A 23,442-nucleotide genomic window follows, 5' to 3' on the forward strand; every position below is an offset into this window, starting at 1 on the left:
AGATATCCATGCTTAGAATCTTTTGACCGTATGTCATACCTCAATTATCCCAAGTGTGCCCATGTGTCTCAAGATTACATACTATTAGTGTCCATGAAATTTACCTCCTACTTGCTAAATTGATTATAAATAGTGGCATTTTGTGGGTTTTGTAAGATACACATATTGGTGAGAAATCTAAAAAGTTTGGAGACAATTCCATATTTTCCATTTTCTATAGTTTTCTTTATTTAATTTAATTATTTAGTTATTTTATTTTATTATTATATTATATTTTCTTCATATTCGGGTTCTCATTGTGTTTCTAAAATTTTACAACATGTTATCATGTCGTTTCTCCAACTGAAGATAGGTCCTAAAGGTAGGTTGTTTTTTTTCCTCTTTATTATAATTAATAAATTAAATGTTACTTTGCATATTTAGTAGGAGTGTGCAGGAACTAACGAAAATTGATGAACCAGACCAAACCAACAAGTTCGGTCCGGTTTTATTTAAAAAAATAACTTGCGGTTCACTAAGTAGCAGAACCGATCGATTTGGTTCGGTCCACGATTCACTGCCCTAACAAATCGAAAAAATCGAATTGAACCGGCTTCCATTAAAATTTAAATCTATAACTCTTAACTATAAGCCCAATAGCCAACGACCTCACCCTAACTCTCTAAAGTCTGACGCCGGCCTTATCTAATTAAAAATAAATAAATAAATATGAATACCCAAACTTTGAAATCTGATGTTTGACCCTCACCTCACGTGTCACCCTGACGCCAGCCTCACCATCACGCCGGCCTCACCCTCATACCGGCCTTACCCTCACGTCAACACGCCGGAATCATGAGTCTCACCTTCACTCATGCCTTACCAAGGCACTAGCCACCTTCATCCAAGTCGGTAGCTGCCACCTTCATCCATGCTCAGTCAGATTCCGGCAGCTTCATCCAACGCGAAATCGACTTCCAGCCTGCCGTTCACATTGTACTTGAACTTCCAGCCAGTCGCCTTCTTCACGTTGTACTCGAACTTCCAAGTTTCATCTTCCATCTCAGGTATCGTTCTCCAAATTAATGGATTTGTTGATTTTAATGTTTTTAAAAGAAAAGAAAATAATTTTGAAGATCGATAAAAAGACAATTAACAATAAGGCATAGAGTAAAGATTAAAGAAGGTCATAATTTCGTTAAATAATGGCATATTGGGTGTACATCAATTTTCAATTTTCATTCGTTAATGTCATCTGTACTTGCTGGAAATCGTTAATGTCATTTTTAGAATATTAATTTTTATAAAATTGTTAATGTCATTTTTATTTTGTTAAACAATTGTTTTCTATGGAGTTTGTGACTAAAAATACAAATCTGAGTACAAAGAAAACAAGAGAAAGTCACCACCCAACTCGCCATCTATTGAAACAAAAGTGGTGAAGAAGAATAAGACCACTACTACGAATAAGACCACCTCAGGTGCGTGGGAACATTTTACAAGAGCAAAGTGTAATTATTGTGATGTTACCTTGCATGTGATACTCAAAAGAATGGTACCATAAACATGTTAAAGCATATTCGTACTAAGTGCAAAAAATATCCAGGAAGAATAAATGAAACTAAACAAAAACTACTGCTTTTTGAAAAAACAGAAAAGGAAAGAAAAGGAAGTTGTAGTTTGGTTGCCACAACTTTTAGCACAAGGAAATGTAGATTAGCACTTGCAAAATTTATTATCGTTGAAGAGATGCCATTTAGGGTAGTTGAGTTGGAAGGATTTTGTGAATATTCTAGTACTTTGCAACCTAAATTTATTGTGCCATCATGATGTACAGTTACAAGAGATTGTCTTCAACTTTATACGGATAAAAAAAAAGGTTGAAAGAATTTATTGGGAAGAAAGGGTTGAAGGTTAGTTTGATGACAGACACATGGACCTCAATTCAAAATGTTAGTTATATGGTTCTCACAACACACTTTATGAATGATAATTGAAATTTTCAAAAAAGAATTTTAAACTTTTGCTTGATTCCAAATCATAAAGGAGAAACCATTGTGAAAAAAATTGAGAAATGTTTGTTGGATTGGGGGATAGATAATATTTCGAGTGTGACGGTAGATAATGCTAGCTCTAATGTTGTGGCCATTAATTATTTGAGATGAAAACCGAGAAATTGGAATGAGACCATTTTAGATGGAGAATATTTGCATGTAAGATGTTGTGCTCATATTCTTTATCTCATTGTGGAGGATGCTCTGAAAGAACTCAGTGATTCAATTGTGAAAATTCACTTTGTTCACCATCTAGACTAGCTACTTTTCAAAATTGTGCGAGAAATGAAAAAATAGCTAGTAAAAATTCACTTTGTTCGGATGTTCCTTACTAGATGGAATTCCACATATGTTAGGTTAGATGCTGAAAATTTTCAAAAAGCATTTGAAAGATTAGAAGTGGAGGATGAACAATATGCTTTGGAATTTTTGAAAAACTGTTGGGATTTATGTCTTAATTATCCCGGAGTCTCGTTGTTTTGTAAAGATACACATTGTTTAATGAATAAAATAATTGTTATTTAATTATAACCTAAACAGGTCTGTAGTATAAGGATTAAGGTGTGATACCTGATCCTTGTGACACTATGGATACGACCCACTTTGTAGAGGTTTGCAAGTGTTATAAACTACCACAGATGGTATATCCTATCCATTCATGTGGAGACGTGCGAGCGAGGGTATCCTATACAAAAAGTTTGTATAAGACCTGGACCACGAGATGACTAGACTCTGTATATAATGTTGTTTGATACTAGAGACTTGCATCTCACCTAAACGACCATAGGTGACACGATCTCAATCTTGAGTGTTTTGGAAACTTCTGCCTTTGAGGGCGGTTCTTTAATTAGTATGGCTGAAAGTGGCCAGATTGCCAACTCAACATGCCTACCTTTTTGGGGACTTGTCTGATCTGGGAGTTAGGAACTCAATCCACAAGATGGAATTTACTCATTTCCTGAAGTAGGGATAAGTAGAATTTGATTCAAATATTAATTATAAGAATGTGATTCATATAAATACTATAGGTTAAACTTAATGTGAATTTGATTCATACTAAATATTATAAGTTAAATGAGAGAATATCAAACTATAGGTTATATTATATATGGTATGATATAAACTATAGGTTACATATTATATTTGATATAACATTTAGCAATATATGTTATATATATAGTAAGTTATGTAGGGATCCATTTTCGAGAGGAAGCGTATAAACGCCTTACATCTCGAAAATTAATTTTTGAAGAAACAAAAACACATTCTTTCATATGAAGCGTATCCATATGGAACATATGAAGGATAAACATATGAAATAACATGGTTTGGAGAAGGGAAACTAAAAAAAAAAAAACCATTCTTACCTTTGAAGATTCCTAAGCTCCGAAAAATCCTCTCGATCTTAGCACTATATCAAACTTGGACACGACCTCGAGAATAACCTTGTTATTCTCAAGGATTCCAATAGAATAATATGTGGTATCCAACTAATTGGAAGAGAAAGAGGTAGAGAGATTTTTCTTAGAGAGTAAAAAGAATATTTGTGGTTTGGTGGCTGGGGTAAATCTCACCAAAATAAATTCTTACCTTAAAAGGGCCAATTTAAATGGAGAAGGGCTAACCCCTTCTCCAAGTCTTTCCTTATGCTCAGTTAATTAAATAACGTTTATTTAATTAATTATCACATTAATTAAATAAATATTTATACATTAAATCCAATTTAATGTATATATTTAATTAACACAAATAAACATTGTATATTTTATGTGCATCACCTCTCTATTAATTTAATTAATTAATTCTTTATCAATCTAATTCACTTGAGTTAAATATTTGAAGCTCATTCAAGTATTTCTCTCCAACTTAATTTAAATTATAGATCAAGTCCATAATTAATTACATATTAATCATAAATTTTCTCAAATTAATTTGCACAATTCAAATAATTTCTCTTTAATATCTTTAGTGAGCTAACAAGGGGGTCTCGTGGACCCATAGATCAGAAGCTCCAAAGATATGAGATTAATTGGCTAAACTCATTAACCAATGGTACATTCCACTAAAGACCCACAGTTGCACTATTCTCACTACAGATATATTTCTGTGTTCACAGATATAGACTAATAACAACAAGTTAATCCTTCATGGGTGTCCAGACCAACTGGGTCAGATTAATATTTTACTCTTAGGTCACCTCTGTATCCTTAAGTACCAGTGCTTCTTTAATGAACAACCTGTTTATGGTCCAACTAATAAACAGAAACCCTCCTCGAGCCTAGGACCATTTGTTCAAGTCCTGGAGATACCACTTAAAGTGAACGTGTAGGATCCTTTGTTCAAGTCCTGGAGACACCACTTAAGGGAACACTCATCTACCTACCCTAAAGTTGAGAATGAGTGAATTCCATCTTGTTTTATTATGTTCTCAGCTTCTCACTCGACCTTGTCCCAAAATAGTAGGCTTATTGAGTCAGAAAACTGGCTACTCTCACCCATACAAATCAAAGGATGATCCCTTGTGAACAGAAGTTCATAATACACTCAAGATTAAGACTAAGTTGCCTAGGTCATTCAATTGAAATAGGAACCAAACTAGTTAACAACATTGCATCTAGTGACTATTTCGTGGTCCGGTCTTATGGAAACTCATTGTATAGGATACCCCCACTCGCGTGTCACCTACACGAATGCGTTGGATCATTGCGCTTGTATTAAATACAAAGTGACCCATAGCTATAGTGTCACCAGAATAAGGTACCTAATCTTATCCCTATACTATAAACTCTTTAAGCTGTTTCTTGAATATTGATCCCTTTATGTCTCCATATACAGTTCAAGACTCATAAGATAGTCTTGGATATTAGTTTATTGGATTTAGGGTTATTAAGACAAAATAGAATACAACACAATCAATAACATTTATTGAATTAACATCGATAACTATTTATTGATGACGGTTAATTGATAACATTTAGTATCTACGAGTTTTAGGGCATAAAACCCAATAAGTTAATTATATATATATATAATTTAAATTAAAAAATATTTTCTTTAATTTTATTTTTTGAATTAATTAAAGGAAGAGAGTCATGGGAACAACTTCCTCCTTATTCTCTCATTCAAAAGACGTGCAAATGGGTTGGTTGAGATTAATTCAGTTTTCTTCTTCCCCCTTACTTCTCACGTAGATGACGACAGAGATTGATCCCCAACCATTGTACCTAAAAAGCTTTTCCTCTCAAAATAATTTCTCTATCTCCCTCTACCAAAATTATATGAAGCCTAAACACTCTCGTGATTTTTCGCCCCAAAGAGAATACTAAGGTTACACTGTGGTGGTGTCCAATTTTTGTTTGTGTCTTTCTGAATTCTGGTGTGTTCGTGTTTATGGAAAAAATTCAAGGAAATCATTTGGAGATGAATTTCGTGATGGTTTTAGTCTTCAAGAGTTGGTAATTCCAAACCCCTAATTTTCTTTTGGTTTTTTTTCCAGTAAAGCATGTTATAATTTAGAACGTATATCTATTATTTTCGTCCTTTGAATTTATTGCTTCTGTAAAATTAAAAATTGGGATACGATCCACTTTCGGTGGGGTGTTCACACATCCTTCAATTGGTATCAGAGCACGATCGTTTTGAGTCCCAATTTTTATTATTTTCGAAATTAATTCAGAGTTATGGCGAGATTTTTTTTCCTGTATTGCATTTATGCTGATGAATGTGGATGAATGTTGATTTTGCATTTTTGGATGTTTGGGGATTGGCCTTTAGATTTTTTTTTTAAACAATTTGTTATGTAAGGGCCTATTGTATCTGGGTATAACTGCTATCGTGTCTGTAAATTTATTAGTTCGGGTCTTTCGTGGTGTTTTTGGGCGAAGATCTGGAGGTTTTGGGGCCAAAATCAGAGGAAGTTGGAGCAGAAACACACTGTACAGAAGGCATTTTGTATAGTAGCATCACGACGCTGTACTTTAGTACCACGACGCTTCGACGTGAGGCGAATGGGAAAGGTTCCTGTAGTGTTGCGATACTCTGATGCGTATTGATGCAGGCAGTTCGCAGTTCACGGTCCAGGCGGTTTGAACCAGCAATTCGGCTTCTCTAGTGGTCTAACATCAGCTTTTCCTATTTTTTTTATTATTATTTGTAATAATTAATTTTTTTATTAATTAAATTAATATAATAGTTATATTGATTTAACCAATGGCTAAAAGGTCAATCTCGGTCCAAAATGTTGTTACTTAAATTATGGATTGGATGTATGATTTTTCTTAAATATATGTCATAATGTATTCCATATAGAGAAAATCCCACCACAGGATGTGCATTATTCATGCATTATGTTATTATAAATGTTATAATATATAGTTGCATGAATTATTAGAGCATGCTCGTGCATCACATAATATAAGATTTATAATATATGAATGCATGCATAAACAACATTATCATGCATCATTTATAAACTTCTGACTGGTGATGCATGAGAATTTGTTTCATAACTTCAACCTCTTGAGATGTCTTAAGACATTTTTCTTTAGACAAATGAATTCTGTGCCTGAAACGTAACATACCTCTCTTGAAATTTTGCATTTTATATCTAGACAACATTTTGTCTATATAAATGCTTGAGATAACACTAGTGTTCTAGTTTTGCAGTTTCAAACTATTTGGATCCCATTAGGCCATAGCTTATCATAAGTACTCGCCATTACAATTAGCTTATGGTCACGAGCCAAATAGTTTCGATCCGAGAATTTTTAGATGTGTAGTATATGTACCAATTGCTCCACCATAACGCACTAAGATGGGTCTTCCAAGGAAGTTAGAAATATATGTTAGATATGATTTTCCATCAATTATTAAATATCTTGAACCCTTGATGGGTAATGTATTTACTGCATGATTTGCTGATTGTCATTTTAATGAGACAAATTTTCCAACATTAGGGGAGGAATTCAGAAGTTGGAAAAAGAAATTACTTGGAATGCATCATTATTGTCTTATTTAGATCTATGTATAGATCAATGTGAACTTGAAGTTTAGAAAATAATTTGTTTGCAAAATATAACAAATCAACTACCAGATGCATTTACAGATGCAAAGAAAGTAACTAAATCACAAATACCAGCTATAAATGTTCCATCCAAAATTACTATCTCAACACAGCAAGTTGTCACTAGTGAGTTTGGAACACGCCAGAAGCGTGGTAGACTAGTGGGTTCCAAAGATAAAAAATTTCAAAAGAATAATTAATAGTAGAAAATACTTGATTCAGGGTGAAATATCCATGAATAAATTCATGACATGACTAGTGAGGAAGGTCAAATACCTAAAGATAATAATAAGATTTTAATAAACTATGTCATGATAGGAAAAAGATGGAATCGAATTAATGTAGTTATTGACAACAATTTTGCGTATAATATTGCTCTTGATATTATATCTAAAAATGAGGATCCTGAACCAAAATCTGTTGAAGAATGTCAACATAGAAAAGATTGACTTAAGTGAAAAGATGCAATCGATGCATAATTAAACTCACTTTCAAAACGTCAAGTTTTTGGATTAATAATTCGAACACCAGAAGGTATAAACCTGTGGGATACAAATAAGTATGTTTGAGAAAAAAAAATGAAAAAAACGAGGTCATAAGATATAAAGCAAGACTAGTTGCATAAGGTTTTTCACAAATACCTGACATTGATTATGAGGAAACATATTCTCTGGTGGTGGATGCAAGTAACACTAAGACATTTAATTGACCTGAATGTTTACGAAAGTCTGGATACGCATCTTATGGATGTTGTCACGACATATTTATATAGCTCTTTTGATAATGATATTTATACAAAAATCCCAAAAGAATTTAAGATACCTGAAACATATAAATCAAATTCTCGAGAATTATATTCAATAAAGTTACAGAGATTACTATATGGATTGAAATAATCAGGACGGATGTTATACAATCGCCTAAGTGGATATTTGTTGAGAGAAAGATATCAAAATAATCCAATATACCATATGTTTTTATAAAAAAATCACAGTCAAGATTTGCAATAATAACTGTATATGTTAATAACTTAAATATAATTTAAACTCCTAAAGAGCTTTCAAAGGCAATAGAATATTTTAAGGAAGAATTTGAGATGAAAGATTTCAGTAAAACGAAATTTCGCCTTGGTTTGCAAATTGAGTATTTAGCCGATGAGATATTTGTTCATCAGTCAACCTATACAGGAAAACTTTTGAAAATGTTCTACATGGACAAAGCACATCCATTAAATATTCCAATGAAAGTCCGTTCATTGGATATAAAGAAAGATATATTTTTACCTCAAGAGGATAATGAAGAACTTCTTGGTCCAAAAATACCATATCTTAGTGCAATTGGTGCACTTATGTATCTTGCTAATAATATAAGACCAGATATTGCATTTTCAATAAATTTATTAGTTAAATATAGTTCTTCTCCAACAAAGACATTGGAACAAAATTAAGCATATACTCTGTTATCCTCAAAGAACGATTGATATGCGTTTTTTTATTCAACTAAATCAAAATTTGATCTAGTTTGTTACGTAGATTCTGAATATTTATCTTATTCACATAAAACTCGATCTCAAACATGTTATCTGTTCACATGTGGATGAATTTCTATATCATGACGATCAATGAAACAGACCATAAAAATCACTTCCTCAAATCATGCTGAAATTCTTGCAATTCACAAAGCTAGTCGAGAATGTGTATGACTAAGATCAATGACTCATCACATTCATGAAACATGTGACCTGCCTTCTAATAAAATTCTTTCAACAATATTGTATGAAGACAACACAACATGCATATCTCAAATCAAAAGATGATATATTAAAGAAGATAGAACAATGTATATTTTACCAAAGTTTTTCTACACTCATGATCTTGAAGAAAATTGTGGCATCACTATACAACAAATTTGTTTGAAGGATAATCTGACAGACTTATTTACAAAATCATTACCAATCACAACCTTTGAAAAATTGGTGCACAACATTGGAATGCAGCAACTCAAAAAGCTAAGTGATGTTTTCAGGAGGGGAGTAAATATATTGTATTCATTTAAGAGTATATATTATATGAAATATTTACTCTTTTTCCTTCACTAGATTTTTTTTTCATTGGGGTTTTTCTAGTAAAGTTTTAATGAGACATATTTCATATATATATAATGGGCATCTAAGGGAGAGTATTATAAATATTATGATAATAGATGTCCATTAGATACTCATACTTAAGTGTCCTTTGACCATATATCATACCTTCATTACCCTAAGTATTGTCCATGTGTATCAAGATTACACACTATTAGTGTCCATGTAATTCATCTCCTACTTGCCAAATTACTTATAAATAGTGACATTTGGTGGGTTTTGTAAGATGCATATATTGGTGGAGAAATCGAAAAAGTTTGGAGAGAATTCCAAAATTTTCATTTTCTATAATCTTCTTAATTTAATTTAATTTAATTATTTAGTTATCCCTCGTATCCAATTCTCATCATGCTCCTCAATTTTACGGTACATTTAAATTACATCGAGTTGTGCTTTTGGCAATGGTTCTTTTGCTTTGTTGAACCTTATCCAGAATTGTAGAATCAATTTTGGCAAATTGACCATTCACACAAAAAATCATATTGGTTTTCTAGCCGTATTTCGAGGACATTTTAGTATTTTTAGTCTAAAAAGTAAAGCCCTTTCTCTCTCGTTTCTCAATGGTTGATCGATGCACTGCTCGAACCCTAGGGTGTGAATTTCATCTTCTTGAACCTCTTCTCTCTCTGTTTCTCTGCATCAGCGATTCATCTTGGCTTGCAGTATGGTAAGCGTCTTCTTAATCTTCTTCCATTGTTCAACGGAAAATGATCCTCAATTTGAATCTTGCATTGGAGAAGGATTTTTTGAGTTTCCTCTCTTCATTTTATGCTCATATTTCTGTTGATACGCGAGAATGGAGATTAATTTTGCTTTTTAATGGTTGCTTTATGTATGTAGTCCTAGAGTGAGTTTCATCTTCCTTAATTGCTTCTCTCTATCTGTCTAAGCTGTATGCTAGATTAGCTTTTTCCTCGATTTTGGTTGTTTTCGTTCTCCGATTGATGATCCTCTTTCTAAGTCTGCCTTTGGCCAAAGACTTGCTTTCAATCTTTTGCCTTCGTACTTTTCTATTTTCGTTTTATCTTCAGATTTCTGCTACTTGCAAGATGTTAGAAGTTGATTTTGATTTGAACCGGGCAACCGATCGGTCCACACTCTGTTGAGGTATGCTTTAAGAGTTTCGTTACGAATCTCGCCAATAATGTATGATATAGTCTCTGTTGAACACATTGGTTTAAGAATACTTTTTGACCGAGCAACAAAAGATTTTAGGCAAACTTTCAATTACAACCATGAAGTACAAACCATTCAGATGCTTCCGAAGCTTTAATATCTCGAACAGGATGATAAAGTTCAGATTTATCAATAATCAAACTATCCACAACACCTAGTGAATTAGGTTCAGAGTCAAATTGGGTGAATACAATATAGTATAGTCATAACTAAATCAACCTCTTGATAGTGATTGCTTTAGCTACCTCACCATTTAAAATATGATGGGCAAATTGAGTCATAATTGCAATTGTTTTTCCTAATGACTGTAACAAAGGCTACTTTTGGCAGATTTCCACTAAAGGCAGGATCGACATTGGTTTAAATTAACCCTATGTTGGGGGTATCCACCTACGATAATTCTTTGAAGGCTTTTAAAAGATGAAGCTTGAAACTCGACCTAGCCACACTTGCTATAATTTGCAACTCACTCGAGAAGGTTGGTAGTGATTTTGGTTGGTCCATACAGCACAAATGGTAATGATAAAAATTGAAATCTTGAAGCATTTAGTCAGTTAAGAAGCTAGAATATTAAAGGGAGAGAATAAAATTGCAGTGTAAGTGGATGGTGGACAGAATTGAAAATCTAGCCACTGACAGTCATATCATGAAGACAGGGGTTTTAACAGATCTAGATGAGGCAAATTTATTTGATGTTGTTGTTGAAGTGGACCCACATGTTTTCATGGATGAAGAAGATTTTTTTGATGATGTCAATGGAGATTCAGCTGACTCAGTTGTGGAGTTCAATGTTTCTGATCTAGTATGGAGCAGAGTACCGAGCCATCCCTGGTGGCCAGGGCAGATATGTGATCCTGCAACATCATCAAAAAAAGCCATGAAATATTTCAAAACAGGCAGATATCTGATAGCCTTTTTTGGGGATCATACATTTGCATGGAAAGAAGCAGCGATGGTAAAACCTTTTGAGGAATATTTTTCAGAGTTGCAGAAGCAGAACAAATTGGAAAGTTTTCATCAGGCAATTGATTGTGCTTTGGAAGAGTTCTCCAGACGAGTTGAGTTTAGCCTTGCATGCTCTTGTTTATCAGAAGAATTGTATTCCAAGCTTCGAACTCAAACAATTACTAATGCAGGAATCCGCAAGAAGTTGAGTAAAAGAGTGGGTGGGGACAGCTTTCTTACTGCAGAATCTTTCGATCCAATGAAGCTTATTAACATTGTTAAGGAAGTATCCATGTCACCTGTTGGTGAAGCTGACAAGTTAGAACTAGTTCGCGCACGTGCTCAGTTGTTGGCATTCAATCGATGGAAGGGCTATTATGAACTGCCCAAGTTTCATAAACACAGTGTAGTGTTCAATGATATTGATCACATTTTGGATGTAAAAAACAATTATCAAAGTGAATTGGTGAAGGATATAGCTATAGACATCAAACATGATGAAGCGACCCCAAGTGGGGAAGGAAACTTGAAATCTCAAGATGATTCCAGTGGCAAGCGCAAGGATAATTCTGAAGACTTAAAAGACTCTAGTGAAAAGGGCAAGAATTTGTCTAATTCAATGTCCGAGAAGCCTCGTCGTGGTAGGAAGAAGAAACATAGATCTGAAGACTATGCTGGCAATGAATTGAGTTTGCATGCTTCAAGTACTAAAGATGAGGTAGGTTGTAATGACATTTATACCAACATTCCAATAACTCATATTGAGTCTAGTAAAATGGGCAAGAATCTGTCTAATTCAATGTCCGAGAAGCCTCGTCGTGGCAGGAAGAAGAAACATAGATTTGAAGAGTATGCTGGTAATGAACTAAGTTTGCATGCTTCAAGTACTAAAGATGAGGTAGGTTGTAATGACACTAATACCAACATTCCAATGAAGACTGGCCAAACTTTTAGAGTTGGAGATCGCATTCAAAAGGTTGCTTACATATTGAATGAGTCGAATCCAATATTGAAGCATGATGATGGAATATCTGAAAAAGTTGTTTCCAAGACGAGACGAGGCAGAAAGCGGAAGGAAACTTCAGAACTAGTTTCTCGCGGGAAGACTGGAAATAAAGCGACGAAGCCAAATAGAAGAAGAAACGCAGACCCAGTAGAATCATTTGACTCTGAATTTATGAAGGACACATATTGGACTGATAGGTTAATCCAGGGCATTGCTGAAGATCAATTATCTTTTGAAAATCAAAATGAAACTGTGGATGTCCACGTCCAGACTGCAAGTGAAAGGGTTGTCCCTCCTGGTCTGAATTCTACTGATCAAGATGAGCCTCATGAATGTGTGAAACCAGAATCAGAACCTCAAGATAGGTTAATCCAGGGCATTGCTGAAGATCAATTATCTTTTGAAAATCAAAATGAAACTGTGGATATCCATGTCCAGACTGCAATTGAAAGGGCTGTCCCTACTGTTCTGCATTCTAGCGATCAAGATGAGCCTCATGAAAGTGTTGGACCAGAATCAGAGAATAGTGTGGAGGATCCCTATCCCACAGCTCTCATTTTAACCTTTACAGACTTGGATTCTGTTCCTTCAGAAACAAATTTAAATGATATATTTAGAAAATACGGCCCTCTGTACGAGTCGAAGACTGAAGTAATGAAGAAGAGTAGACGAGCTAAAGTAGTTTTCAAGAGAACTTCTGATGCTGAAACAGCTTTCAGCAATACGGGAAAATGTAGCATTTTTGGGACTGCACTTGTTAGTTACCGCCTCAAGTTCTTGCCTCCTGCCAAAGTTTCTTTGCGTCAGACCAGGAGATGCAGAAAAGAAGCGAATCTTGAGAATAAACTGCTACTTGATGCCTAAAGATTCAGGTTTTGAAATGCAGCTTCTCTCCAACTTAAAGAGAAACTAGCATGTACTACTTTCGCCTTAAGTGATGTCTGTTTTCACTTCATATTGATAGTTTAACTTGGTAGAGTTAACTTGCAAATAAATAGGACATGGCTGATACTTTTTTCTTAGGCATGGTAGTAAAGATACTTGGAATTAGTTTGTACATGGTAGTTTATCTGTCAAAGGGCATATTGGAGTGAAATCATGTCCTCATGCACTGCCTTTCGAATTTTGTAGGACAATATATTTGTATGTTGTACTACTGAATCTTGGATTGTTGTCTAAGGTAATGTATTTTCTTAACCGAATTTTACTATAGTGTACTACTACTACTAGTCTACTACTAATAATAAAGTTGCAGTGAATGGAAAGATCAGAACCCAATGAACATAATTCATTCTTTTTTTGTTTTTTTGGTCAAGTTTAAAGTATTTTTCCTCCTAGAATGGATTAGGACCATTAGGTTTACCTTCTTATGAGCGAAATTAACAAAAACCACCTGACAAACTTTGTATTTAATCAAACTAAGCTTGCCTACAAACTTGACTGAGAGGAAGAGAAATAAAAAACTTAAGATTAAATTTACATTATCGTCAAAATTAACAAGAACCAACACAAATGGGTAGAATCAAACTGAACTTGAGTATAATCTCAATGGAGAGGAAGAGGTTGAAACTTTAAAAACCAGAGTTTTCATGGAGAGATCAACTTCAAGGAGATAAGTTTATATATGTTTTATTCATAGTGTAGGCATTTGAACAATCATGACTCTTTTTTTTAGATAGAAACAACTCCTTTTATTGAGAATAAATGAGAGAACACAAGGGCATACCAAAAAAACTAATCCCACAAAACCTTCTGCAAGAGAATTGACATCTCATTTCCCACATATAAAAGTTTTCTATTCTCCAACGGTGGGATTTCCCTTTGAATATAGTTAATTAATTAATTAATATTAATTTAATAGTAATAATATAAATATTTATTTTAATAAATCAATATGATCTATTAAAATATTTACTTAACTTATTTTTATAATAAAAATTTATTAAATGAATAGAATTATTATTTTTACATAAATTATTAATTTATTAGCCAACTCTATCTTAAATATATTTAATTAGTAAACTAGGATTAGTTAAATTTAGTTAGTATTAAACTTCATTTTTTTAATAATAATAATTTATTACTTTATTTTTTTAATAAACAAGTAATTATTTATTGAGATTAATTTTAATTTAGTAATTCATTATGAACATATAATCATCACTGGTTATTTATAAGAAATTAATTATTTACTGTGATTAATTTTTATTATTCCATTCATTATTAACATATCATATTCATAAAATATTTTTTAGTATTTTTTATTAATATATCATATTTTTATCTCATTTTCTTCCTTTTTATATAATATATTGTCTGTTAAAATATATTGTCTTATATTATTTAATTAAAATTAAAATTACTAATGTTAAACTTAATTAATAATAAAAATGATTAAGTATTAGATTATAATTAGTATGACGTCCATTAAATGTAGTAATTGATTAATTTTAATTACAAATTATTCAATAATAAAATTATTATTCATTCGTAATTAATTTTTTTATTGATATATTAAATACTATTTCAGAGATCCGAAAATCGCACACGGCACCGGAAACCAAAGAAAACAACCTTTTATCTTTAAAAGGCGGATGGAGAATTCCCAGGACCTTGAAAGTGGGTTAAAAATATCTCTGGTCTCTTTTGATAATACCATGCAGCGAAGAACAAACCTCTGGACCACCGTAGTGGCGAAAAGCATAATTGGTTGAAGTGAAGGTGATAGTCAAACACCATTAATTTCAGTAAGTTCTAAATTTTGAAGATACATACAAAATTAGTTTGATCGAAACGAGAGCACTGTTTTCCATATGAGCTTAACAAAATCCTTTGTAGAAACAAGGATTGGCTTTGTAGGAATAGGAAGGGTGTAGGGGAAGGTCTCTTAATCAAAACTGTAATCTTAGTTAGAATCCAAGAGTTGCATAGAAAATGCCACCATTAGCTGTTCCATGATATCCACATTAATTTATCTGGTGGCGTGAGGCATTATAACTAACCAGCTGCCGAAAGAAGTGTAGAAATTGTGTTTACAGAGAAACACTTGGTAGTCTTATTAATGTCGAACTGAAAACAGCCTTAAGATCCAACCATATGAAGGCTACAAATCAGCCTTTGTAGTTTGACAACTAAACAGCCAGTCCTTGGAATTAATTTGGTTTAAAACTCACGATAACACAACAGACAGTAACACAGTGAACTTTAAATATAACAAAAGAAAGCCATCCTTCCAACAACAAAGATCAAAGAAAACTATGCTCAAACATATCTTAACAACAAATTCAAACTACCTTGCCACAGGACCAAGTTCGTTGTCGAATGTTGAGGCAATAGACATTGTAGAGTCAACTTGACGGTCGTTGCCGTGGTTTAACTCGAGGTTTAGACATTCCTTCAGTTCACTCACAACTTGACTCATTGTTGGCCTATTTGTAGGATCTGAAGCAGTACAAGCCATTGCCATATCTACTGCTTTCCATACAGAGTTAACGTTACAACTTTCTTTTATTTTCGGGTCCATTATAGAGTAGATATCTCCTTGATTAATGTTGAAATCTACCCATTTAGTTATGTGACTTATTTCACCACTTTTTACTAACACTGGTCTCCCAGTAATGAGTTCCATAAGAACAATTCCAAAGCTATAAATATCACTCTTCTCTGTCAATCTAAATGATATGTAATACCTGCAAATAATCACAAGCAAAATTCTGTCAAATAATCACAATGGAACTGTATTCTAATCTTGTTTTATAAAGACAAATTGGAAGAACTTACTGAGGATCAAGGTAGCCAGGAGTGCCGACCACTTTGGTAGTGACATGAGTGGCATCTCCATCAGTAGGGAAAGCTCTAGATAGGCCAAAATCAGCCAGTTTTGCTTGAAAATGTTCATTCAATAAAATGTTGCTTGATTTGATATCTCTGTGGATTATCGGTGGTCTGCAACCATTATGCAAATATTCTAGGCCTGCAATTTTTTTTTTTGTTTTTCTACCAATATCATTTGAAACGGGAATAGAACAAAAATGTCATTTTACAAAAACAGTTCACATGTATCATACACTTGCTGCTAACCTTGTGCTGAATCTAGTGCTACTTGTAATCTGTCTTTCCATCTCAAAACCTCTCCTTTTCCACCTGTACAAAAACAGAAAGTTATTGTCTTTATAAAAAATATGAACAAAAATGAAGTTTTGAGAAACACATTTTTTCCCGGGCAATCCAAACAGGTCCTAAGTTAATTTTTAAAAAATCCGTACCTAGGAGTGATCCAAGGTTTCCTCTGCCCATATATTCATAGATAAGCCCCATTTTCGTGTCTCCCTCATTACAATATCCCACTAGACTAGTCAAGTTTCTGTGATGAACTCTCAAAAGAATATCAACCTGCCATGAAATATCTATTCTGAGTGATTCATAAGAACAACAAAAGCATAAGGGGGGTTCAAGAAATCTCATTATGTTAAAAAAAAAAAAAAAAAAAAACCACATGCCTCTGCTTGAAATTCTTTATAACCTTGACCTGACTTTGGAGATAACATCTTTACAGCCACTTCAGTACCATTACTAATTTGACCATAATAAACTTTTCCAAATCCTCCTTCACCTAGCAATGTGTCAAAATGATTTGTCATTTTCAAGATATCTGCATATAAATATCTTCTTCTTGGATGCTGATCTAATGGCCCATGAGATTGAGGTTCGATATGAGAATTTTGTGGTGAATGAGGCTGTACCATAACAGGGCCTGTAAGAATACCAAAATTTAATATATGTTATTTTGGTGTTCATTGCAAGAAACAATTAATTAACAGTCTATTGGGATAGTTTACCTTTACGATTTGTTTTCCGCCTGATGAAGTAGATTGAAGTTAAAATGATTAATATGATAATAACACCACCAACTGCTGCTAGAATAGGCATGAGTATATCGTTCTTTTTCTCATTTGTAGCTGTCACATGTAGATTTGGGTTTCCATCCAAACTGATGGAAGAAATATTTATGAAAGTTAAATTGATATCAGAACTTTTGGCAAATTTTGTACTGTGTTGAAGCTTAGAAATATTGGTTGGACGTGCATGTGGTTTTAGTATCAAAGGCTAACCTTAGTGAAAGAGAGGCTTTGTTCATTTTGTTAATAAGTGCAGCAGGAACTTGGCCGCTTAGGTTGTTTCCTGCTAAGTTTCTGTAAAAGCAACAAGTAGAATGTGATATAGATAAGTCTTTGTCAGATGGATTCATGGAGTCAAAAGTAAACTTACAAAACCCTCAAGAATGGCATTTCAGCTAGAAACTCTGGCACTGGTCCAATTAGGTTATTGTTTGACAAATCCCTGAAATGAGCCATAAATCCCTTGTTAATTTTGTTACTCATTAGGAAATATTAGGTATTGTTTTAATTCTATGAAATAGAGATGAAATTCAGTTACAAACTCATTTGCTGGAAATGAGGAAAAAAAAAGATTAGGTATTGTTTTTGGTCCTTGAAGTTTTAAGTGAATGTCTATTTGGTCTATGAAGTTTCAAAACAAATACTTCAGTCATTGAGATCTACATTTCGTTACTGCCGTGCATCACACTAGGTGATTAACGAAGGATAATTAGAAGCTTTAGATTTCATCTTCTAGGTGGGTCGTCGTTCAAATTTGAATGATGGAGGGAGACTTCTTCGTTTAGATCTAAACTTTGACTTCTCCTTTATTCTTCATCTGGCTAAGTTTGACAACGATGATACTTGTTCTTCACTTGGCGGGATGGTGGGGGAGGGTTCGCCGGAGGAGGTTTGAAGAAGAGAATGGAGAAGGGGGAAAGAAGAGAGAGGTCACATCATTAAAAACAATTAAATTAATATATTTTACCAAATCATCTAACTTACTCATCATTTAACGACCACGTCATTTACCATCTAATGGTCCAAGGATTCTTGGGAACCATTTAGAACCATTTGCCAAATCTTGAAGACTAAAATGTTCGTCTTGAAACTTCCATAACCAAATAGACACCAACTTCAAATCTCATAGACCGAAAGTAGAGTTTCCAAAAGCACATTTTTCCCTTTTTAAATAAACAATACAATACAACCACCCTATTCAATTCCCTTCTTAAAAAAAATAATTTTTTTTCAAACTTAAGAACTCAATTATGGAGAAACCAACCTCAAATTAACATATTAGTTTTCCTTTGTGCATTTGGAAGTAATTTCATTAAGAGTCGTATTGAAGAAGAACTTGTTTGTAAGTTTTAATATGACTCAGGTTTTAAGAACATTGAAAGCTTTAACACATTAAGATCTTTAGTAGAATCAGACACTTACAAAACCTCAAGCTTTGCCAGATTTGATATGTTTCTTGAAATTTCTCCCATCAATCCACTGGATGACAAGTTCCTGTCAAGAATTATAAGATCAGCTTATAATATTCATGTAAGGGAATAATCCCTGTTTAAGGTTGAGTCACTCACAAGCCTATAATTGTCGGAGGATCTGAAGCATCATATTTACAGACAAGAGCCCCCCAAGCTAAAGTTTTTGGAGCACATGGATCTCCTTGCCAATCTTCTTTTGTAACCTTATAATCTTTCTTGATGGATTCAATAGCAACAACTGCAAAGCATGTATGACAAAAACTATTGAAAAGCAAAGAATTTAAAAGGAAATCAACACGCAAATTTACGCTAGTAATGGTAGGTTAGCTACATCTACGAGCATGGAGAGAGAAACTGTTTTATTATCTTGAGAAGCAGGAGAGAGATTTGTACGCACGTGAGAGTTAGAAGATTTATATATGACACCCCTCTTAAATGCTAAATAAAATAGATTTACGCATGTTTTACCAGATTCGAGGTACTTCAACAAAGAAAGATATGGAGTCAAGAAACTAGTTAAATGATGTTTATGTTAAGGGAAATTGTAAATATATCAATAAGACACAAAGTATTAGCAAATATAGCACAATGCAAAAGAATTTGCAGATATAGCAAAATTTAGATCCAACCCCCTAGCGATAGAGTCTATCACGGATATATTCTGCTACATTTGCAATTCTTTAAAAACGTGCTATTTACTTAATTATTAGCTCTAGAAGTGCTATCCATTACCATTATCTTTTATGTCAACTATAGAACTAGTAGCATTAAGAAATGAAAGTGCACACATATTACCATCTCCTTGGTTTGTTGTAGGTCGATCAAAGTTCATCACTTTATATATCTCGAGCGCGTTCAAGATGGGTGGCATAGTCGAACCTTGGGACATGACCAGAGTAAATTCATGTGTTGCATTAATAGATAAGGGTGCCGGACTATAGATGACATTTTCATTGAGATATGCAGGGGAAACATCTCGATTATAGAAGAGCTTGCCATTATTATAGATTTTGAATGTTCTTGATTGGTTAGGTTGGAGGGTTTGAAGTTCAGCAAAATACATGTATATATAGAATTTGGTGGATTGGTCAGGATCACCCCAAGGTATGAACATTGGTGCACTTGCATCTGCTACTGTGGATGCTGTATTAAGCACCGAAGATGGTGCTTTGAAACCTTTGTTATCATTATTGTTCACTTCAGAAGAGGTTTGTATTTGAACCCATCCTGAGATTGGGACTGGTGGACTCCAAATACGATCATAAACGTCATCTGGATATCTAAACAGTTCAAGAAGGAATTGTAAACGTTTAGCAATACTCAAATTAGAAATATTTAGGTGTTTTCTCTACTTATCTTTGTGTAATTCAGATAACCGTCTAATAAAAAATTGTCAAATGATATTTTTTTAAAAAAAAATTTTAAATTCGTGTGTAAAGAAAAAGAGAGCATATGTTGAGATTGTGTTCGTAAGCGTAAAAAGTAATCATGGGAGAATCATAATTATCTAGGTTATTTGGTACAATTTTGAATTAGCATTTAACTTTCAATGATTATTTTAAAATGTTGTAGCTTTTAAAATAATTACTAATAGTTGCATGTTTATAAAAACCAGCTGCAAAATGAATTAAACAAGTGTTTGGGAAAATCGATCTTAAACGTGAAAAAATATTATAGAATAGGGATAAGGAATTGTAATACATAAATAGAACATGTATGAGACTTTTTAGGATGTTAATCCCAAAAACTACTACTTGTTTCGGTAACTGTTTATTTTTTTTCTTTTTAATTTTCGAAAATGAAGTCTATAAATATTTATTCCACCTATAAATTTTTTATTTTATTATCTACTTTCTACCGATGTTTTAAAAAACCATGCAAAATTTTGAAAATATATATATGTTTTTTTAAACAAAAAATTAGCTAAGAATTCAAATTTTTAATTAAGAAAGATGAAAACTATTGTAAGAAACTAAGAGGAGGTATGCTTGATTTTTAAAAGCTAAGACTCCGTTTGATAACCATTTTGTTTTTCTAAAAAAATTAAGCCTATGGATACTATTTCCTTCTACCTCCAAATTTCTTCATTTGTTATCTATTTTTCACCAATGGTTTAAAAAACTAAACCAAATTTTGAGAACTAAAAAAAGTAGCTTTAAAAAATTTGTTTTTATTTTTGGAATTTGGCTAAATATTGAACCATTGTACATAAAAATGCAAACCATTAAAAGAAATATAGATAAAATAGGCTTAATTTTAAAAATAAAAAACAAAAAACAAAAAACTAAATGATTAGATAGACTAGTTAGATTTTATAAAGGTAAAAAGTGATTTCTTAAAGTTATCTTATAATCACTCTAAACTCATAGGAAATGAATTCTAAAGGCATCCTAGACATGAAAAGTGAATTAAATAGTGAGATGTTAATTAAAAAGACTCACCGAATGAATGTGTTGTTATTTGCTCCAATGTCCAATCGCATGTAAGTTGATAATGATCCAGACACAGTTTCATAGCTTACATTTTCCAAAGGTCTCAACTCCAAGGCAGAAATAAAGGGTGTTCCATTTCCAGTATTGACAACACAAACTTTTACATTATTTGAAGTTGTGATATGAATTATCTCTTCGTGTATAATAGTCTGTGGCAGTCCCAATTTCACAGTCACCCAAAAGTTTGGTCCAAAGTGCAAATCAAATTCAGGAACTGTATTTTGAGCATCATAATTTTCATATAAGAAACTAGCTCTGATCAAATACTTAGTCCCAACTTTCACTTTAACATTGTAGCAGTTCCTTTTTCCTTGTGGAAAACTTCTTAAACTCCAGAGTTGTCTTTCCAGATCAGACAATATTCTATTTGATGGTATACTTCTTACTCTGCCCGTGTCGATATAACTCCAATCTGGGACATAATTTATGCCTGTAATTTTCTCTGTGTAGCTAGAATTGGATCCGCAGTCAATACTAATAAAGCCTGAAATAATACCACAAAAACCATATATCAGCCTGTGTTATGACAGAAACAGTCGACAAGCAAAGAATTAAAAAAAAAAAAAAGAAAACGACACATTGATTTGCGTGATTTACTAATAATGTCTTAGTTACATCTACCAATAGAGTAGAGACACTATGCAGGTAAGAGTTAGGAAGTGTTTGGCCCATCGACTTCATAAATCAGAGTTAAATAACTCCACTTCACCAATTTCAACAGTATTTACTATTGAAGTTTGCACATTTATCGCAGAAATTTTATCTATCTCTCATTCTCTCTTTTTCCCACTTATCAAAGAACTTCATTTTTACGACCCTATACCCCAAATGCTAACTTTCTAATTCCAACATATTAACTTTAGACTTTAGAACTCAAATCATCGTCCCAAACATTCATTTTAAAAGTTTATATAATGGCACATGTCTTAAAACCTTAAAACAAAATAGGGACGAAATAAAGTCGATAACGAAAACGATGTGGAAATCAAAATTGTAGGAAAATCACAGTACAGAGCAGAACCTTGTTGACTCTGGCCATAAACCAATGGGAAAAGAACAGAACTGGGTAGAAGGCCTAGAAGGAAGAAGTGTATGAATATGATGTTTCCCATGAATCTAGTAGTTTTTAAGAACGTTTTTCATTGAATCATTTCATCCACCTATTTATTTGCTGAACTAGTTGGTCGTCAACTTTGGTTTTAAAGTGGGGTTTATTGGAATGGGATGTTTCAAATAAATTGGCAATTAGAATATTTGTTTTGCCTCAAGTTGGGATTTGATTATTGAAATATCATTTTCTTAGCTTAATTAGTTCTCCTCACGAAAGCTCACAATGTCAACCAAAGACTTGGCAGTGAGCAAATAGTTGTCAATCCAATTTCATAATGCTTAAACTTGAGTGATTATAGATTCATGACCTAGTCAAATTACACATAGGATTTTATTTCAAATGAACCAATAGCTAGCTAGTTGTCAATCCAATTTAAACATTAATGATTATAGATTAATGACCTAATAAATATAGGGATTCCTTCACAATGAGCCAATAGTTGTCAATCCGTTGGCACGTGACTACGGACGACGACAACCGTGAGAGTTTTTCACTAGAATATCTCACTAATATGATCTTCCAGTGACTAGTTTTAGAATCACAATTTTGACCCATCAATCTAGATATGTATCTTGTAGAATCCATCAAAACATCTTCATGCTTCCATTGTTTTTTAAGAGAGATTAGTTATGAAGTTCATCAAATGTAACTAACTAAAATCTCTCGTTCTCAATTATGTAAAACGTCATCATTTGACTAGAGGACATGTGTATCCTGATCCCTTAATAAATCTGCTCCATCGTGACTTTCGAGGAAAAAAGAATAAAGAGAAAGAAAGAAGGGAAGAGTGAGAACTGAAGAATAAAAAAAGGACAAAAAAATTGTCATATCAATAAAATATTATAAAATTTGTATAGTGATTTAAAATTGGTCACTTTATCACTACTATATCATTTTGTCAACTAACAATCAACTTGATAACTATTTTTTAAACCTTAAAGAGTATAATGTACAAACTTCTGTAACTAAATAGATACTAAACTCAATTCTTAGGAACAAAAGAATATTTTGCTCTAAACTTTATTACGGGTAAAGAAAAACTATGTAGTTTGTAATGGTGTAGGCTAGATAATATGAAAGATACCTTATTTTGTTTATTTATTA

At 33.0% G+C, this 23,442-nt stretch overlaps 2 protein-coding genes across 2 annotated transcripts; one reads left to right on the forward strand and one right to left on the reverse strand.

The window, feature by feature from the left end:
* Positions 1 to 9,641: 9,641 nt before the first annotated feature.
* On the forward strand, positions 9,642 to 13,567 carry LOC120075980 (PWWP domain-containing protein 5-like). The gene is made up of 3 exons (XM_039029747.2): positions 9,642 to 9,905; positions 10,270 to 10,345; positions 10,745 to 13,567. Exon 3 carries the CDS (start codon positions 11,019 to 11,021, stop codon positions 13,227 to 13,229), a length of 2,211 nt encoding a protein of 736 aa, XP_038885675.1. The 5' UTR covers positions 9,642 to 9,905; positions 10,270 to 10,345; positions 10,745 to 11,018; the 3' UTR covers positions 13,230 to 13,567.
* Positions 13,568 to 15,654: 2,087 nt separating this feature from the next.
* Positions 15,655 to 22,339, reverse strand: LOC120079728 (putative leucine-rich repeat receptor-like protein kinase At2g28990). Its single transcript, XM_090314611.1, has 13 exons — positions 22,249 to 22,339; positions 21,177 to 21,711; positions 19,531 to 20,015; positions 18,832 to 18,973; positions 18,686 to 18,757; positions 17,634 to 17,705; positions 17,477 to 17,557; positions 17,204 to 17,355; positions 16,865 to 17,118; positions 16,631 to 16,757; positions 16,446 to 16,508; positions 16,146 to 16,338; positions 15,655 to 16,054 (listed from the first exon to the last, which is right to left on the reverse strand). Exons 1-13 carry the CDS (start codon positions 22,337 to 22,339, stop codon positions 15,655 to 15,657), a joined length of 2,667 nt encoding a protein of 888 aa, XP_090170737.1.
* Positions 22,340 to 23,442: the final 1,103 nt, after the last annotated feature.

Source organism: Benincasa hispida, chromosome 1 (assembly GCF_027475165.1).
Source record: "Benincasa hispida cultivar pf3 chromosome 1, pf3_genome.v1.1, whole genome shotgun sequence".
Classification (NCBI taxonomy): Eukaryota; Viridiplantae; Streptophyta; class Magnoliopsida; order Cucurbitales; family Cucurbitaceae; genus Benincasa; species Benincasa hispida.

Coding starts and splice junctions, on each gene's coding strand:
- LOC120075980 (XM_039029747.2), top strand. CDS start 11,019: ATGGTGGACAGAATTGAAAATCTAGCCACTGACAGTCATATCATGAAG.
- LOC120079728 (XM_090314611.1), bottom strand. CDS start 22,339: ATGGGAAACATCATATTCATACACTTCTTCCTTCTAGGCCTTCTACCC. Junction 18,974..19,530: donor TACAACAAACCAAGGAGATG/GTAATATGTGTG, acceptor CATGCTTTGCAG/TTGTTGCTATTGAATCCATC. Junction 18,758..18,831: donor CCTCCGACAATTATAGGCTT/GTGAGTGACTCA, acceptor AATTCTTGACAG/GAACTTGTCATCCAGTGGAT.